Source organism: Pantherophis guttatus, chromosome 1 (genome assembly GCF_059756535.1).
Source record: "Pantherophis guttatus breed Tessera chromosome 1, ASM5975653v1, whole genome shotgun sequence".
Taxonomy (NCBI): Eukaryota; Metazoa; Chordata; class Lepidosauria; order Squamata; family Colubridae; genus Pantherophis; species Pantherophis guttatus.
The window spans coordinates 76,901,813-76,920,144 of NC_142063.1; the positions used below are offsets into that span (position 1 = coordinate 76,901,813).

At 38.5% G+C, this 18,332-nt stretch overlaps 1 protein-coding gene across 20 annotated transcripts in view; it reads right to left on the reverse strand.

Moving 5' to 3' along the window:
- Positions 1-18,332, reverse strand: part of DGKZ (diacylglycerol kinase zeta) — a 159,819-nt gene that overhangs the window by 7,752 nt on the left and 133,735 nt on the right. For 10 of the 20 annotated variants that reach the window (XM_034417452.3, XM_034417455.3, XM_034417454.3 and 7 more), the window contains 12 exons: positions 18,118-18,317; positions 16,893-16,993; positions 16,396-16,475; positions 13,992-14,036; positions 13,632-13,701; positions 7,882-7,922; positions 7,345-7,523; positions 6,611-6,642; positions 4,532-4,575; positions 2,474-2,594; positions 1,559-1,595; positions 579-678 (listed from right to left, as the gene is read on the reverse strand). In XM_034417452.3, coding sequence (XP_034273343.1) covers positions 579-678; positions 1,559-1,595; positions 2,474-2,594; positions 4,532-4,575; positions 6,611-6,642; positions 7,345-7,523; positions 7,882-7,922; positions 13,632-13,701; positions 13,992-14,036; positions 16,396-16,475; positions 16,893-16,993; positions 18,118-18,317 — 1,050 coding nt within the window. Of the gene's footprint in view, positions 1-578; positions 679-1,558; positions 1,596-2,473; positions 2,595-4,531; positions 4,576-6,610; positions 6,643-7,317; positions 7,524-7,881; positions 7,923-13,631; positions 13,702-13,991; positions 14,037-16,395; positions 16,476-16,892; positions 16,994-18,117; positions 18,318-18,332 lie in introns of those variants that run through there. The other 10 variants (XM_087876537.1, XM_087876553.1, XM_087876544.1 and 7 more) reach the window with 4 other exon arrangements.

The window sequence follows — 18,332 nt, forward strand, 5'->3', positions numbered from 1 at the left end:
GTTAGGAAAAGGAAAAGGGGGAATGAGGTGTTCTGGATTTACATTTAGAGAAAGAAACCCCCTGCAACATTGGCAGCTTAAGAGATCAGACAAAACCATTTGCCAAGCAGCAAATGAAGCAGACGACTTCCAGATCTATCTTCATCTAATACACAGTCTACTTTTCCTACTGAGTATAATTCATTTCCTTCCTGGCCAGCACCTTTTCAAGATCCATTTGATCTATTCAATCTGGTATAACTCCCAAGTGGTGATGGGATTTACAGGTTCCAGAATTCTTATCTAACATGAATTCCAGTTCTGACTTTTGGGGGTGGGGGTGGGGAGTCTGGTTTATACATTTAACACAATTCTCAAGTGTTGGTAACAGTGTGTTAGCGGCATGTTTACAATTCCCCAGCCTGAAAAATTAATTAGCTAGCGGGATAGGAAATTACCTAGAGTCATCCTTCCTTGTGGATATACTACTCTGCCACATAAAAAGATTTGTTATTGATTCTGAACTCAGAAATGGAACACAGACATTTCACTCCCCTTCACGTATTCCCAATGCTCCATTGGGAAGAAGAAATTCTTACCTGCAAATCTGTTTTCATCAGTGAAGCTCCAGCCTCCACTATGTAATGGCAGATGGTCCGCTGATGAAGTGCTGCAGCCTGATGCAAACTCGTCTCGCCACTAACAGGAAGATCAAAATGGAGAACTGGGATCAAAAGTACATACCCTCCTCTGCTATGTTCCAAAAGGTAAACAATACATAAAGGTCCAACCCAGCCTTGGCTGGAACCAGGTTCTTGTATGTTAATGTTTGCATGGCCTTAGTAAGACATGGGGATCAGTTCTTACATCACCTAGGAAGAAAGGCTGAAGGACAGACAACAAAGAGGGAAAGTCCTCCTAACAAGTCAGACTTAGCATTTTTTTTTTTTTTTTTAAAAATGCTACTTGGAGAAAACAGCAACTTGAGGGTGAATGTGGCATCAAGAAAGAAAGTTATGCAGGAACAACTGACTCTGGAGATTTCTGGTCTACTGAAGTTCTTCTGTAATTCCCTTGCACCAGGATTCTCTGATGACCTGCAGGCTGCCCACCTTTTCTACAAGTGGAACTGCTGGCAGGAAAATAAAGCTTCCACTGCCTCTGCAAATAGATCCACAGACACAAATCCTCTTTCAAAGTCAGTACTAAGCAGCAGAGAAAGCTGGAATTCTAGAGGACAGTGATGAGGAAAAAGAGTAACCTTCTACTTGCTTTTTTTTTTAAAGACGTAAGAATTTATGCTTACAACACAATCTATTCAGTATGACAGCTCTCAAAGCCATGATCCCAAAGGACAGACTGCAAGGTTGAAGTATCCTTCCCCACATGCAGGACTGTCTAGAGTCAATTGTTGGGATGGGTGGCCGTACAAATTTGAATGAATGAATAAATGAACGAACACATGAATACATGAATACACATGTGCCCATATATAGAGAGCTGGGTCAACTGGGAAAAAAAAACCCAGTGTACAAGTTCCCTTGTAATTTTCTGCCACCATAACTTAGAATGGACTTACTTCTCTTCTTCTGCCACATCCAAAATTTCTGCAGGAGCTGGAATAGAGAAAGAGAGAGAGAGAGAAAATAAGATCAATCTGCATATGATCCAGTGTGCCACTATTTCCCCCTTCTATTATAGATGGACAATGTATTTTCTTCCCACTATAGAGAAAGTGGGATAAGCATTTCTCAAACCATTCTGTGAAATGCACAATATTCACCTTCTAATACTTAGTATTCTAAATATGCTTTATACTGTATATTTTTATTTATTTAATTATATCCCACCTTTTCTACTTTTGTAAGTAACCCAACGTACCTAATACACATTCTTCCTTCTATTTTCCTCCAAGCTGACTTGGGCTGAGAGAGAGAGTGACTGCTCCAAAGTCACCCATCTGGCTTTTGTGCCTAAGGCAGGACCAGAACTCGCTATGTCCTGGTTTCTAGCCTGATGCTTTAATCACTAGACTGGCTCTTTTCACAAAATCTATGGTTCTCATATTGCCATATTGATTTACACAGATTGACTGATTCTCTCACAAAACAAGAATATCAGAAAGCTGCTTTGTTTGCCTATCTGCTCAGAGAAAAAGATAACAATCAACTGGAATAGTGAAGGGCACTGGATAAATCTACAGGTAACTGGGCAGTGACATTACTAGTTGGCTTTTTGATAGACAAGTGTTTTGTGACTGGGCAGGTAACCAGTTTCTAAGTGACATGCCTCAATTAATGTTTGAAAAGTATCTGTAATAAGCTCTCAAGGCTGAAGTTAGGATAGCGTTACACACAGCCATACAACACAGTAAGAATCCAAAATAAAAATAGTATGTTTAAATCTATTGCTCTTGTTAATTAGTGTCTTACACTGATGACTGATTAAAACAATCACAGCTAAGAAGGCCATCCATTTTTCTGACCTGACTTACCGTTTTCAATTATGTATTTCACAATCTCCTTACTCCCTGATTTGACAGCATGGTGAAGGACAGTTTGGCCTGTGGGATCACGCATCATCAAGTCTTTGCCAGCCCGGTGCAATTCTTTGAACTAGAGCAGACACAGAATCACTTGAAATCAGCCACAATACAGACATTATTGAGGTAAGCCTCAATCAAAGCAATTTACACAAAAGTTTAAAACAAGCAGCAACAAAAAGAGATTACTGGAAAAAGAAGTTAACAGTTAATCACTTGGATTGTGGTATGAGCCAGAAGCAATTAAAAAGGCCTTTCCAGCAAAAGGATGTTTCAGTCTCCCATTCAAAAGAGAGTATTACTGGATGTAATCAGAGGCAGCTGATCTGATATATTTAGAGAATCTGTGAGATCGTGTTCTTCTCTGCATTCACTGTTTCACATAAAAGAGTACATTTGCAGCCAAATCCTATTTCTGTGCTGGTAACAGTGAGGGACATCTGGCAGGTGGACTTAACCAGGTGCTACATCATCCATATCAAAGGCATTGCTTTATCATCCAAGAGAGTCAAATGGCCAGGTCTCTAATGCACTATTCACTGGTTGCTAAATCTGGGTTAACTAAAAACAATTTTCTTTCACATACTATGCTAGGACGAACAATATTATGGTGAAATGCCTTAGTTATACACCATGCTAAGATAATGGCTGCCATCCTGTAACACACTGAACCACCATCTAACTCACTTCACCCTGAAATAAGGTAGTATGCAAGCCCAATCATAATAATAGGATTGATTCTGATGCACCAGAACTACAAAGCCCTATTCTGAACAATAAAAAGAATATTACCAAAATGGAATATGAAAAATATTGTTGCAGAGCATAAAAAGCACAGACGTTCATCCATGTGATGAACTGAACATCCTACTCATAAATTATAAGGGTCCAAAGAGTTAATGCTCTATAAATAGTAATTACTCAGTTTCATCACAATTCTTCCTGTCTTCTTATCCTCTATCTTCTTAGAGGATAAGAACACAATTAAGAGACATTAATGGAGTAATCTGATGGGCTTTTATGTCTCTTTGTTGTAGCAAGCACAGTCTTAACTTATAGTTGGCTCAAGGAACACATCCTAAATCTCCCTGTAATACAATGTAAGAAAGGCTGTATTATAGCTACTTCTGACACTGAATATAAAACACTGTGCCAAATTGCCCTGAATTCTGAAAAAATAGATACAAAGAGGACATCCAACATATGATTTCTAGCAGAGATCATTACGGACAAGTAGCTGGAATTAGGATTTCCATCTGAATTCAGCAGGATTAGTTAGTACTGCTGAAGTAGCTTGGTCTAGTGGTTAGGGCAGCAGGCTAGAAAACAGGGGACTGTGAGTTCTAGTCTTGCCTTAAACATAAAACTAGCTGAATAACCTTGGATCAGTCACCCTTGCTTAGCCCTAGGAAGCAGGAAACGGCAAACCAGTTCCAAAATCTTGCCAAGAACATTGTAGGGACTTGTCCATGAAGTTGCCAGGAGTCAAAACTAACACGAAAGCATACCCATCCACACATGAAGTAGAAAATGCTGTGTTCTGACACTCTTAATTGTACTGTAAATGAATACTGGACAGGTATGATGGATCCATACAACTGGAATTCATTTGAGGTGTTAGAAGTCTGTCATCCTAACTGAAAGTTTTAAGTTGTAACTTGTCTAAATACCTTTACTGGAAAATTAATCGCAATTCTCTTCATACCTTCTAGGTGTCACAATACAGCTCTGACAGAAACAGGAGGCCCTCAGTGAGCCTATGAGGAATTCACTGGATGAAAGGGCCACCTGGCTTAAAGGAAATCTGCACTGCAGGTGAAGGATAACAAGCAAGCTGAAATCAACAAGTCAAGTGGCACCACTAAGAGATTGGGAAGAGATTGAGAAGTAATGCAAATAGAACTGTTACATACAACCCTAAATGAAACCACTATGGATGATCTTGCTGTGGCATAGGCACTATATTCTTTTCAACATTGCAGCTTGATTTTAGCCCATCAGAGCTGTTACCTTGGAGAAATCATTATTCTTGGCAGCATCTATCAAAGCATCATCTGTAAAAGAAGAGACAGCAGAGTGCAAAATGAAGTAGTTGACAAAAAGATGGCAAGACACGTGAGGAAGACAAATGCCAAAGAAACAGCAACTGGAGGTGGGGAGGGGGCTGACAATAATTCTGCTTAGGGACAGAAATTGGCTAATGAACACAGAGATAATTACCCAGAGAACCTCATAAAATTGCTTGTGACTTTTGCGTACTGCTATGTTCATTAGGATAACTCTTACTTCCATCAATATCAGACAAGTTGCAACCCAAAACGTCTATAGAGTTTTTAATCAGGAGGGGGAAGCCTGCGATTGTTATTCTTATTCAGAAGTAAGAAGAGAATCCTAGTGTGAAAAGGGAGAGAAAAGGCACAGCTTTTTTCTTCTTGTGTGGATATTCTGAATTGGATCCCTCACTATTCTTGCAATATATATATATTTAATATGCATACATATATATATGTGTGCGTGTGTGTGTAATATATATATATTACACACACACACCAATTAAGTGAGTGGGAGCTTCATTCCTATGGAAACTTATAGACAGAGGATTTGCTCACAGCAGGAAGAAGAAAGTGACGGGAATCCTTGTTTTAGGGTCCCCAATTTACATGTTAAAAATAATCAACAAAATTTGGTTTTATGCATGTAAACTTTTCTGACATGGAATGTAAGCTCCATCAGTGTGTCTGGAAGAGATAAGGCCCCCGAAACTTAGATGCAAAATATATGTTGCTGTGGAGGCAAGATAATTTATTCAAATTCACCATTTCCTGAGTAAATGTTCTATTGTTTACATTTCAATAGAAGATGATGGCTTGAACTGTAGAGTCCTTGGTGCTCTCTGAGCTTGTTTGTTTGCTTGCAGATCCTGTTTATTACACAACTACAGTGGTAATGACAGTTCCTTGACTAGGATATTGTTTTCTACTTGAAATAGTGGGGAGAAAACAGCACCCCCACCAACACTGGCAGGGTAAGTTACTGTATATAAACAGGGAGCAAACCCCACATTCACTAGCACTGATGATGTTACCTCCTCAGATAATGGAATGTCTGTAAACAAAACAACCAAGCTCAGAGAGCACCAAGGGCTTCACTGTTTACACTTCACTGCTCTTAACTACTCCTTTTTATAGACATAGATATAGTATACAGGATGATGCATGAAACTTGTGAAATTCGTTGATCTTCACAGGTTGCTGGTGTTCTGTTTTCTTTTTCCTGCAACTCCAAATCTCACACCTAATGCACGGCTCAGATGTAAAGACCTTAATCCTGCCGCTTTTCTTTGCATCCCATGCTGCTACAGGTGGAAGATTAACTTTGTGTCGCTGTGACATTTTCTCCCAAATGTTGTGAGTTGAGGAAGGCAGTTTGCAAAGCCAATGCTTCTTGCCTTGAAAACAATCATCCAAGCAGAATTCCCCAAGTAGGGTTCCACCCACTTTACATTCCTGTTGTAGCAGGGATGATTAAAACTTTAATTTTCCTGCATTAGAACACATTGCACAGTGCTCTACCCTGGCTCCTGCTTGTATCTTTGTAGTTCAGTATATCTAAACATCACCTACAGATGCTCAAAGTAAAACTCCACTGCAAGCTGCACTAAAACACTAAAACACTTTTCAAATCTGGACATGTCCCAATGTGAGATTTCACCTTCATGTGCAAGCACATTGGTGATCAAATTTCTTTTCCTAAGTGTGAATATTCAAGTAAATATAACTGGACCAGTGGTGGGTTGCTACGGGTTCGCCCCAGTTCGGGCGAACTGGTAGCAGCGGCGGCAGGAGGCTCCACCCACCTGCCTGGATGTCATCAAATACGATCTGCGCATGTGCAGAAGCTTTTGCACAGAAGTGACACAGAAGCGGTGCTCGGGCAAGCGAAGCATACCAGTAGCAAAGGTAAATGAAACCCACCCCTGAACTGAACACAGCACTGATGCTTCTCACTTCCGAAGTTTGTATCAGTTATGCTAAAAAAAGTTAGAAACAAATTATACTGCAAGGCCATAAAGTGAACCCAAGGTCTCACCTTTAAGGGTCTGGCTGCTGTCCACTGCTGAGCTGGAAGAATAAAACAAGAAAGATTCAAAGCTAAAAAACAAGTCCTTCCTATTCAAATCCCTCCCTTCCATAAGAATTCCTAGTCTATTTGCCTAGAATCAAAGACACTGAATAGGAAGATCCTACAGATTGGTAATTCTGATTTGTGCTATTTAAAGAATTAAGTCATTTGAAGTATGAAATAGCTGATCCAAGACGTTTTTAGGAATTCACATCCTCTCATTCTGGCTTTGTTCACCCAGTTTGAACCACTGTGCCATTCTATTAAAATTAAAATAGATTATCCAATATTCCAATTATTGAGGCTATGGGTATATGACCTTGGCACAGTTGTTGTTGCCCAGGCAAAAGGGACTAATGTACTTTTTAAAGACCAGAACATTCAGATAACCTTTGGAAGTGGCTCAGGCTGATACTTCTGCTATTCACTGAACTACAAGAATGAGGAGGAGGAAGTACAGCACAACCAGACTTGCAAAATGTTGTTAGTGCAGTCAATCTCAATAGAAGTTGTTGGAGCCATCCTGTGGAGTTGATTTCATGGCCTGGTATTTTTAATGGAGCTGACAAATAAATCCTCCTATCCCAATTCAAAGATTCATTCCCCATTTTGTATAAAACCTTAAGCTATTTTTCCTTGGGGTCCTTCCCTTAATCTAGCCTGGTCTTTCTTACCTCTAGTCCCCAAGCAGACAGCCTCACCTGGAGACTGGTGTAGATGGTGGTGAAATTGGGAGAGGAAGGTGTTGCTTTGTAGGTGTTGAGGGAACATCAACAAGATCAGGCATGGCAGATGTGCCCACTGTTTGAGTGCGCACCAGTTCTGGGTCTAACACAAACAACTCATCCTGGGAGATCTCTGTTACATAATTAAGATGTTCCTGGAAATATACACATAAATTATTTTAGGGACAGAATTAATTTTTCTACCATTATTAATTAGTGAGGACCTCAATCAATATCATTCGATAATATGCAGCAAACCACTGCAATTGTTTCTTTCTATATAAATACATAAAAAAAAAACAGAAAAACATCTAGCTGCAGATAATAACTTTCTGAAAAAGAATTCATTCAGTTAGTCCTGTAGTACTGAATATTTTAAAAACAAATAAAAACGAAGATGTATGCCAAAAATCATATGTTATTCCATAAAATGCATGAAAATATACTTTTTATTTTTTTATTTATTGGAGAAGCTCATTGTCCACTGTCTTTGAACAACAAAGTAAAGCTCACCTGGGCACGGTCTATTCTATAAAAACGATCTGCTGTGGTTGCTGTAAAAGAAATACATAAGTTACTTGGTATTTATACAGAATCCCAGCAAGCTATTCAGTGATTTCATTCATTTTCTCAATAATTTAACTGACATTGTCTACCTATTTCCAGATATACCTGCATAGCTGCAAGCCCTGGAATTTGCCTTTCCAAAGAGACAATTGGAAGATGTTGAATTCTGAGCCGAAGGCTGTATTCCATAATTAAATGCTGAACACAATAAGCCTGACATATAGCCTTGGCAATGTTAGTCACTTTGATAAAACATTATTTAATGCATTAAGGTAAACAGATTAAATCATTCTTTTATTTTTAGTCATGCTTGAGTACAAATAAAAAAACCAGCTTCATTAAAATGTGCTTTCTTTTTCCTTGATGCATGTTTGCGTATGCCGAATACAGTGAGTTTTGACAAAATCTCTCTCATTAATTTAAAAATATACTCGGTGTGACACATGTGCGTGTCACGCTGAATATATTGTTAAAACTCACTTTCATATCTTGACATTTAAACTGATAGGTTATTAACGTCACTATCTGCTAATCAATGAAAGAATAATTAAAATTAAATAAAATCCATCAAGTGCCAGGGATTCATGTTAGCAGGAGGTACTCCCATCTTTGACAGCTTAAGTGACATAAAAATTTCCATGAGGAATAAAGCAAGAACAGGCTGCTCCTAAATGCTTTATCATACCATGTTATTCTCCATCAAGATCAGTGGATGCATACCCCCCACCCAGTGGTGAAATCCAATTTTTTTTACTACAGGTTCTGTGGGCGTGGCAGGGGAAGGATTCTGCAAAATCTCCATTCCCACCCCACTCTGGAGCCAGCCAGAGGTGGAATATGCCAGTTGTCCGAACTGCTCAAAATTTCTGCTACTAGTTCTCCAGAATCTGTCAGAACCTGCTGGATTTCACCCCTTCCCCCACCCCCAGTTAGGATGATGTAAGGGAACTCAGGCAAGCATTTTGTGCTTTTTTGTATAGGCTTTCGGAATATGACTGCAACTAGGTAAATAATTTGCTGCAGTCTAATTTAAAAAGTCTATGATTTTCCAATTCTTTTCCAGAAGATTCCTGACTCATTTCATCTATTCCCAAAGGCTAAGGTAGATTAGCAAGTAGATAGGATACAAGCCATGATACTAAGACAATTCCTTTTCTGACAATGCTTCTGGGACATGTTAGAAAGCTTCTCTTCTGCCTTCCAATAACAGGGGAATTTGCTGTCTGCTACTCAAAAGGCATGGCTGGGTTATAAAGAAAATATAGAGGTATCCAGTTTCCCAGTTTGGGGCCTTCTGATATATTGAACTTCCAATGCATCCAAAGACCAGAAGGAAGTGGCTGAGCTGTATGGAAGTCGAGGGGAAGCAGGGATGAAATTCACCCGGTTCTATTCGGCTTGGGCAAACCGGTAGCGGCAGCTGCGGGAGACTCCGCCCATCTGTGCGGTCATCATGACATAGCTTTTTTGCTACGATTTTAAGCCTCTGTACATTTGCGAAGCGGTAGGGAAGGTAAGTGAATTTCACCCCTGAGGAAGTGCTGACACCCAACAGATCAGAATCACTAATCCTCTTGTCTTGCACACATAGCTCTGTACCAAGGCTCCAGGCATAAGAGAGCGTTCAGCTAGGGAATTATAGCCCAAGTGACTAAATTTTGTGGACTTAAAGATCTTTCCTTACCACTTTTGGATTTTCAGAATTCTGTGGACAAGGGGAGGTTGCTATGGCTGGACCCTAGAAAGACTGGGGAATTCTCTTTGGGAATAGAGCAGAAGTGATGGGGAAGGGAGGGGAGCTCACGACACAAGCCAGAGCAGATTAGAAGAGTGAAAGAGACTCGTTTATCCTGTCCCGGGGAGAGATTTACAGTCGCAGAGCTGTTGATGAAGGCCAGTAATTCAACCATTTTAATGAGCCTGTGTTGCCCCTGAATACCACTCCAGCTTTTTTTTCCATTGACACATTTTCCTCTATTTGGAACATGCTGCTGGGAAACTGGCAGAAAAAGAGAAAACAATCTGCAGCAACAATATCTGGGAACAGGATCCTAATATAGGGGCACAAAAGAGATGGCCTTTTCTCACTGGGATCCCATAATCAAATGTGTCCATGTGCCTGTATGTTGCGCATCAGGGTTGGAGATTTCATTTCTTTATTTGGGAACAAGATTACACAATGATGTACATTTGGGAGAACTATTTTCTCTACTCCTTGTGAATAAGGGATGGATTGCAGTGAACAAGAGGCTAATAACTGAGCTACTGACACCGATAGGACATTAGTATCCTACAGTTCCTTGAGGGAGTAGAAATAGAGAAAAGATTTTAAAAACCCAGAGAAAAGGGATGGGAGGGAGATGGGCAGTTAAGAAGTATGAAAAACACACAAACAAATAAATGGAATCAGGAGGAAAGCAGATGAAGTCAGCGAAATGAATTACTCTTTCTTTCTCTCTTACACACCTTGATTAGAAGGAAGAATACAGAATAAAGTTCAATCTACCAGCATTATATAAAAAGAGAGGAGAGAAAAAGAGAGAAAGGAGAGGAGTAGGAGAAAGGGAAGTGGAGAAGAGGAGAGAGGAGAGGAAAAGGGAGGAGGGGGAAGTAGAGAGGGGAGAGGAAAAGGAAAGAGGAAAGGAGAAGGAAGCGGAGGGGAGAAGGGAAGGGAGGGAAGAAGAAGGAAAGACGGAATGAGATGGATTGTTGTTGTACAACTGAAAATGTGATGTATGTATTATAAAGGAAAATGTACAATAAAAACACTTTTTAAAAAAGAAAAGAACCTGCAGTGACATGAATCTCTCCCAGTGTCCTACTCAGTCTTGATTGTGGCCTGTCCGTTTTTACTTTCTGCACTCCCCACTATCTATCCTGGTTAAATCTCACTGACTCTCTCATGTTGTCCACATCTATTAGATCTCTTAAGAGCTTTGTTCAATTGCCTACTATAACCTTACTGAAGGGAGGCCCAGAGGGACCTGCTGCATCAACAGACTCCAAAGACCATGCAAGCTGCTCCCTGTGTGTTTGGGAACTTATTCCGGCTTTGCTACAGGGGGACAAAAGCTCCTATTGTCTGAGCCTGTGGGAGAGTCTCAGAGTCTTGCTTAAACTAAAACCTTAAAAAGAGCTGAAGCGTGCTACTAAAAGTGAAAAGTGCAGCTGAAAGCTTTAGGAAGGCCTTCAGGTAGGGGGCAAATTGCAGCTGGGAAAGAAGTTGGAACAAAACTGTGTTTGTAAACAAGTTTCTGCTGCCCTGCGGAGCACTTGGGAATTTTTGCAAAACACAGCTGGTTGGGTCACAGGCCCAGCAAGGGGGAAAAAAAATAATGAAAACAATTGTTATTACTTTGCCTTCTCTTGTTACTCCCCCCGCCCCCCAAAAAGCTATAATTGAATTTGATGCACAAAAGGTAAATTTCAATGCAGCATATTCATTGGTATTCACTGTTTCTGGGAATCCTTAGATAAATTGTGGTGAGACTGCTTTATCTTCCTCAACCTTTTCCTGTAGAGCCATCTGCTGGCCAAGGAGAAAATCTAATTCAGGCATCATCATTCCGTCCAACAGGGACAAATGGCAACCGATGCCAATGGTATAAACTCCACCCTAAAATTTTGGATAAGTCAAAAAGGTTCTGTAATTGGATAAAAGTGAAGCTTGTTCAAGACATTTCCTTGAAGTCAAGGTTCTATTTTTCTGAAACACAAAAAGCCTTCTTATATATGCTCTTAATCCATCTAAATGGACCCCAATATTTATATTGTAAATAACACTGTTGTATAATGACTGCTATTAATTCTTTTGTTCAGGCATAAGTGTGCTCTCTCTAATCTAGAGATGTCAAGAACTGAACCAAGGACATTCTACAAACAAAGCACAGGTTCTATTGCCTTTCCCTAACTTGGAGTTTAAATGAATGGCTTTATTCCAACCTAGTGATCTAGAACTCAAATGATTTAAGTGAATTGCAATGACAGAGTACAGTGAATTATGGCTTCTGTCTAATGACAGCAATGAGCTAGAAAACTTACAGGGCCAAACATAATAGTACCCTGTTTCCCTGAAAATAAGACCCAATCGGAAAATAAGTCCTAGCATGATTTTTCAGGATGCTCGTAATATAAACCCTACCCCCCAAATAAACCCCAAATAAATAAGACTGTCAGCCAGATGGGTGCATTTAGTACCGTATTTCCCCGCAAATTAGACCTAAACAGAAAATAAGCCCTAATGCGTCTTTTGGAGCAAAAATTAATATAAGATCCGGTCTTATTTTCAGGGAAACACGGTTGATTATTTTATGTTTGTAGATATCTAAGTATTTTACAGAATACTTATAAAGAGATTTTGAAGCTGCCTCCTGCTTTGATGGTGCTACTTTACTGTCCATTGGAGGGAAAGAGAGGTGGGGAAAGGGTGAGTGGACCCAGAATATCTATTAAGCACCTGTTCATGTTTCATGTTGCTCTCTAATCGATTAAACCAAATTCAGGGCTACCATATCTGAACTGCAAAAATCACTTGATTGTTTCAGAGATAAAGTTTGCTGTATGTTCTTGTCACCACTATGGATTATTGCATAGTCCAAATGTAGGAGCTATGTTATCACTAAAAACAAATGTTAAATTTAACTACACTTATTCCTCCACCAGCATGGGAAGGGCTTAGAAGGAGAAACAAAATTAGGCAGGATACCTAATACCATAAAAAGACATAAATAAAATCTATAATCTCTTGCTAGTGAAAGAGGCTAAATTGAATTTAGCAGAGAAAAGTGAAACATTACTTGCTTAAAACTATAAAAAGCACTATGAGTATACTGTAATTGTACTTTTGTTTTCTACTCATGCAAAAGAATTTGGAATAGTATTCTGCTGCAAACCAAAGAAGAGTCAGCATGGTGATGTTTCTGCAAAAAAATAACCAAGGCAGTTTTAAGCTGATCAAACAGAAATTAATACCCAAGTCATGGGACATAATTATTCAGAGAGGATGATAAAGATGATCAGAAGACAAGAAACAGATTGAAAATGTGGTTAGATTTAACCTTAAAACCAGACAATGGAGGGATATATGATAGGACATCACATGGAAGTAAAAACCAGCTTTCTCTCCTGCCAGAGTTTAGGACATGGAATGAGAAATTTAAGTTACAGTAAGAAAGATTGAGTTATCAGGTTAAAAAAAAATCAGAAAGGCTCCCCTTTAAAAATTCAGTTCCAGCAGAGGACAGTCAGCTGTTTGCCTCGGATGATTTATTTTTGATTCTTGCAGGAGTATTGCACTTAATACTCCTGCAAGAATCAAAAATTAAATCATCCCAGGCACTCAATAACTAACATGCCCCCCTCCAACTCAAATGTTTCAGTGATCCCTGCATTAAATTCTAAAGAGGTCCTTTTATCTTGTGTGTATTCAAGAATAGCAAAAAAAAAAAAAAAAAAAAAAAAGGACAGGAAAGGCAATGAAGAACAAAAGAAATTTCCAAAGGTGCAGCAGAATGCTATTATAATTTCCATGTGAAAGAAAATAAAATCCTATTATAGAAACATTTTCTACCACAGCACCAGTGTTAGCGGCAAGACTTTCCCAAGATGGTAACATGGGAAATCTTTGATGCAACAGTTCCCACATATTGATTCTAAAGTTTACGGACACTGAAATAACCACAGACATATATACTCACAGTCTAGGAAGCACCATTTGGGGGAGAGCTTCTGGCATGACAATGTCTTTGGTTTGGCTCCATCTCCCTCCTGGGTCAAAATAAATGAACAATAAAAAAATCAATTGCCCTGTGTTCCTATTTCATCTAGGTTTACTGTCTCTTCTGTTTTCTTTGTCTTATCTATCTAACCCAGGTAGACTCAGTGCATGCATGTTAACAAATAGTACTAGCATACATAATAGAGCATAAAGTTGTACAGCTCAACAAACTTGCCCCAAATATCACTGAACAGGTACTGATGCAAGCTAATCACACATTATGGAAGCAACAGAAGGAAAAAAAGGACTCACAGATAAGAAGAAAGAAAAAGATACACACCTGAGGAAATAGATTCTGAATAGTGGAAGTGCAAGAAGGGAAGTCCTGTGGAGAGGGAAGGAGCTGAGTTACCATGACAGTAATGAAGAACTTCATTAGAGATCCAGTTTTGTGTAGTGGTTAAGGTACCAAATTAGAAACTGGGAGACTTTTGAGTTCTAGTCCCATCTTAGGCACAAAACCAGCTGGGTGACTTTGAACCAGTCACACCCTCTCAGCCTTAGGAAGGAGGCAATGACAAAACACTTCTGAAATGTTGACGGCACCCCCCAAATCCCCCCTCCCCATAGACTCTCACTGAGATTTGCAGGTGTATGTCATACCTATGATGAACCTCTGTGGATCGACTGCCTCAAATCATAAGGAGACTTTGAAGACAGGAACTGACAGTAGAACTCAAAGTGCTCAAAAATACCATCCCAGTAATTCAAGGACTACACTATCAGCCTCTATCATATGTTGCCACTAAATGAACCAATTTCATAACTCTTCCTTTCTATAATAGTCCCAACTATCTGAAGAAACTGAGAGATCTAAGGTTTCAGGACTCTGCTAGCCTAAACATCTGCATTCTTCATTATCTGGTTGATATTCAAGTACTAGACAAAGAATGAATCCAGAATGTAAGAAAGAGAGAGCAGAAAGGAAAGGGGTTAGAAATAAACAAATAGCCATTTTATTTTATGTTTTTCTGTAAATCTAGTTTCAAGAACAACCTTCCAGTGTCCCAGATGAATGGCAATTAGTTGAGGTGGATAGGAAAATTACTTGAAGCCACCAAGTAAGAGAAAGCTGCTCTTTCTAGAAAGGGAGGCTCTACCATACATTCAAGCTGTAAACTAAAAGAGGAAAACAGCAGAATGATTCTGTTGAAAGAGAATTTGGAATATTGCTTATAAAAATTTTCTGATTTTAAATTCAAACTTCTCTTAGACATAAAGGCAGGTCTATGATGGGTTTTGTAGATTAGGGCAGAAAAAGGAAGACAAATTAACATTCTGAAATCTCTCCCAACTGAAGTTCTCTCTAGAGTTGAGAATTTACTCATTGTGGAAAGCATTTGACTCAAGTAGGATTACAACTTCATTTGGAATGTTTTTTTGAGGATATTAAATGATATAAGAATAAATATACTTATTTTCCCCTATCCATCCTCTTGAGTAGTTAGCTCTCTAGATTATAATAGGACTATAATCTAGATTATCTCTAGATTATCTCTTTATTGATAATGGATATTTACATATCTCCTATCAATTAAGTTCTTTGGGTAGTTCAGATGGATTAAATTATTATGCTGCATGCCCTAGCTGGATTGCTTTCTTTCTTTTACATATAATTCTTATTAAGGATTTTGATCACGATAGTTAAAACTAATACAAACTAAGCTTAAAGGAAGAAAATAATAACAAAGAATGAAAAGTACAAGGAAAAAATAAGGAGAAGAAAAATACAAAGAAGTGACTTCCAACCTTTACTACAATATAGACATCTTAACCCCCCTATAAGGTTACAGGTACTTATCTCTTCATCCCATATCTCATCTCTTACTTATAAGCAAATGCATATAAATATCAATTTTTCAATGTTGGTGATGGCAAAAAGTCTTTAAAGGGTTGCCAGAATTTTGCAAATAAATGTCTTATTTTAACTTTGAACAAATACACCAACTTTAAATCCCCCCATTTAATTCTAACAGTCTTATTCTTGAATTCATTCAAAGGATTCTATTTCTCTTTCTAATTCTTTATTCCATTGCACAGACTTCTTCAAGGATTTAACAAACTTATTTTGTAGATCCAGTAAGAAAACATTTTCCAGGTATTTATCTTGGTTGTTATTTGTATTTTCCCTTTAATTTAAAAAAAAAATGCTGTTCTGTGGTCTCCTTGTAAGGAGCTGCCATCTGGAACACATGTGAGTGATCTCTTGTCTTCTCCTTGTCTGGGGAGGTTCTGAAAAACTGGTCTACTACCCTTATGAAGCCTTTCAATGGTTCTTTGATTTCTATCATGGTGTTCAGCTCTGTTATTCCAAAGGTATTTTCAGTTTGCCATGCCTCTCCCAGAAATCAGTGACCTCATCTCGATTTGTTTTGTTCACATATTTCCTTTATACAAATGGTATTTTTACAGCTCAGTCTGAATTCTTTGCAGAGCGTGAGAGGAAGAATTCTGAATTTAAACAAAAATAAGGCTCTTCCTTTTTCCTCTATGTGCAGCAAACTGGCAACAAGAATATCTCCTTATCTATTTTTTGCTTTTAACTTCAAAACAAGAAAATCAGTATCATTATAAAAGTACAGATAACTACTGAAGTAAGTATATGACTGAGGTATGCTGTCTGACAAGTCATAAGTGCAGCAAAATTGAACTTTTTTCTTAAAATAGTTTTTCTGGCAACTTACCTCTTGAAGCCTTTCAATGTGGGTCCGGCATAATTCCAAATCACTGTCTCCTGGAACCACGATAATTCCTAAAGGCACGGCTGTAAAATAAAAAAAAAATGCAATTACTTTTGCCTGCTAACCATATTTGTTATGATTGCTCAGTATGCCAAGTATTTTACTTTGGTTTATAAACCCCTGAGAAATTGCTAGCTCATCAGCACTTCTGAGGGGAAAAAACTTCTCTATGTGGGAAAATTTTCACGGATTTACACTGTGGACTAAACGCTTTTTCTAAAAGTGTGCCATTCCTCACATTCTGATGCAAGGCCTTTTTAATATTTATCTTATTCAGTATTACAATGTATCACAAAGGCCAAAAGAGGTCTTATTTTAACATGAGTCACTTGCCAGATATTGAGAGAAAGTGGGTACAATAATAAATAAATAGCTGCAGATTCCAGATTTCCTGTAGGGTGCTTGGCCTTTCTATTTAAACAAATCCCCCAATTACTTACAAGCTTCTTTGAGTTTCTCCTTGTCATAATGAAGTGCCTCATAGTCATGCATGCCAATTCGGCTTACACGGATTCTTAACCGTTCTGGAACTGGTTGTTGACTGAAAAAAAGGAAGCATGTATGTTTGAAAAATTAGGGAGGATAACACTATTGTGTGCAAAAAAAGGAGGAGATGCTACTGATTGAGAAGGTGACAGGCGATATTTTCTAACAATAGCACGTTTCTAACAATGTGTCATGTTTCTAACAAACTTCTCTTAGTTGTGAACAAGAATGCTCAACAGCTGCATGTTGCACATGTAGTTCCACCCCGAGAGAAATGTTCGATAGCTACTGAAGAAAAACTCACCTGGACAAGATAATCTCTACTGCCTATCTATTGCAGATAGGCAATAGAGCTGGGTACATTTGTATCTACTGGGATAAGGCTAAATAGGAAGAGTAATATTGACAATCTATTACTGTAATTTCAAATGGGGAGCAGGGGAATGAAAGGTATCACATGTTATACTCTGACAATAAAGGTTTGAATTGAATTGAAGTAGAGAATAGTTACTGAATATAATTCTCTTTGATTTCATAACGCCTTATACAGCCTTCACCTAATAATGTTTTCCAACTTGCCATAAGAACTTATTTAAAATAAAGTAATTTTTTAGATTGTGCTGAGATGGACAAATTAACAAAGGAAATTAAAGAAAAGGAAGATACAGAATAGTATGCAGTATGGAACAAATGGTACAACTGGCTGGACATTAGGAATAGTGGACAAAAATGATTGGGAAAAAATTTCAAATGGAAAATGTTTGTAGGATAATGTATAAAATTAATATTATGTGTGAAGGAAGTTACAGAGTACTAAGGGATAATGGGTTAGGAAGGATATATATATTATAAAGAGAATTAGGGGGAAATGTAAACAATAGAAGATTACCATTACGAAACTGTTGTAAAAAGGGAATATATGTTTTGTGTTTGTCATATTATGTTGTTTTATAAATAAATAAAATAAAAAAAAATGAATACTCAAAATTAAATTTAAAATAATTGGCTAAAATTTCAGAGAGCTATAAAACTGTCTTATAGCTTTAGAACCTTCCTTGACATTGAGCCTTAGAGTTTGGGATATGATCGAAATCCAACAGAAACTGTAGCAAAGCTGAATACTGTGAACTTCTTTCTCGCTTGTACCAAAGCTTTGGAGATCCTCCCTATGGTACATACTCATTCAATAGAGGCATGGAGTTTCTCCTCTTGGTCTTCTGCACCATATTTGCTTGGTTGCGCAGTGAAATGTGTATGCAGGAAGCTCCCAGTTTACAAGGTTCCCCATCCACCTGCATGGGGATGGCTTTGGATGTGGTAAGTACCACCTCCCGGCACTGGTGCAGCCGCTCTCCATGGCCACCCACTTGCAGTGCTGCCTAGAGAATAAAGAA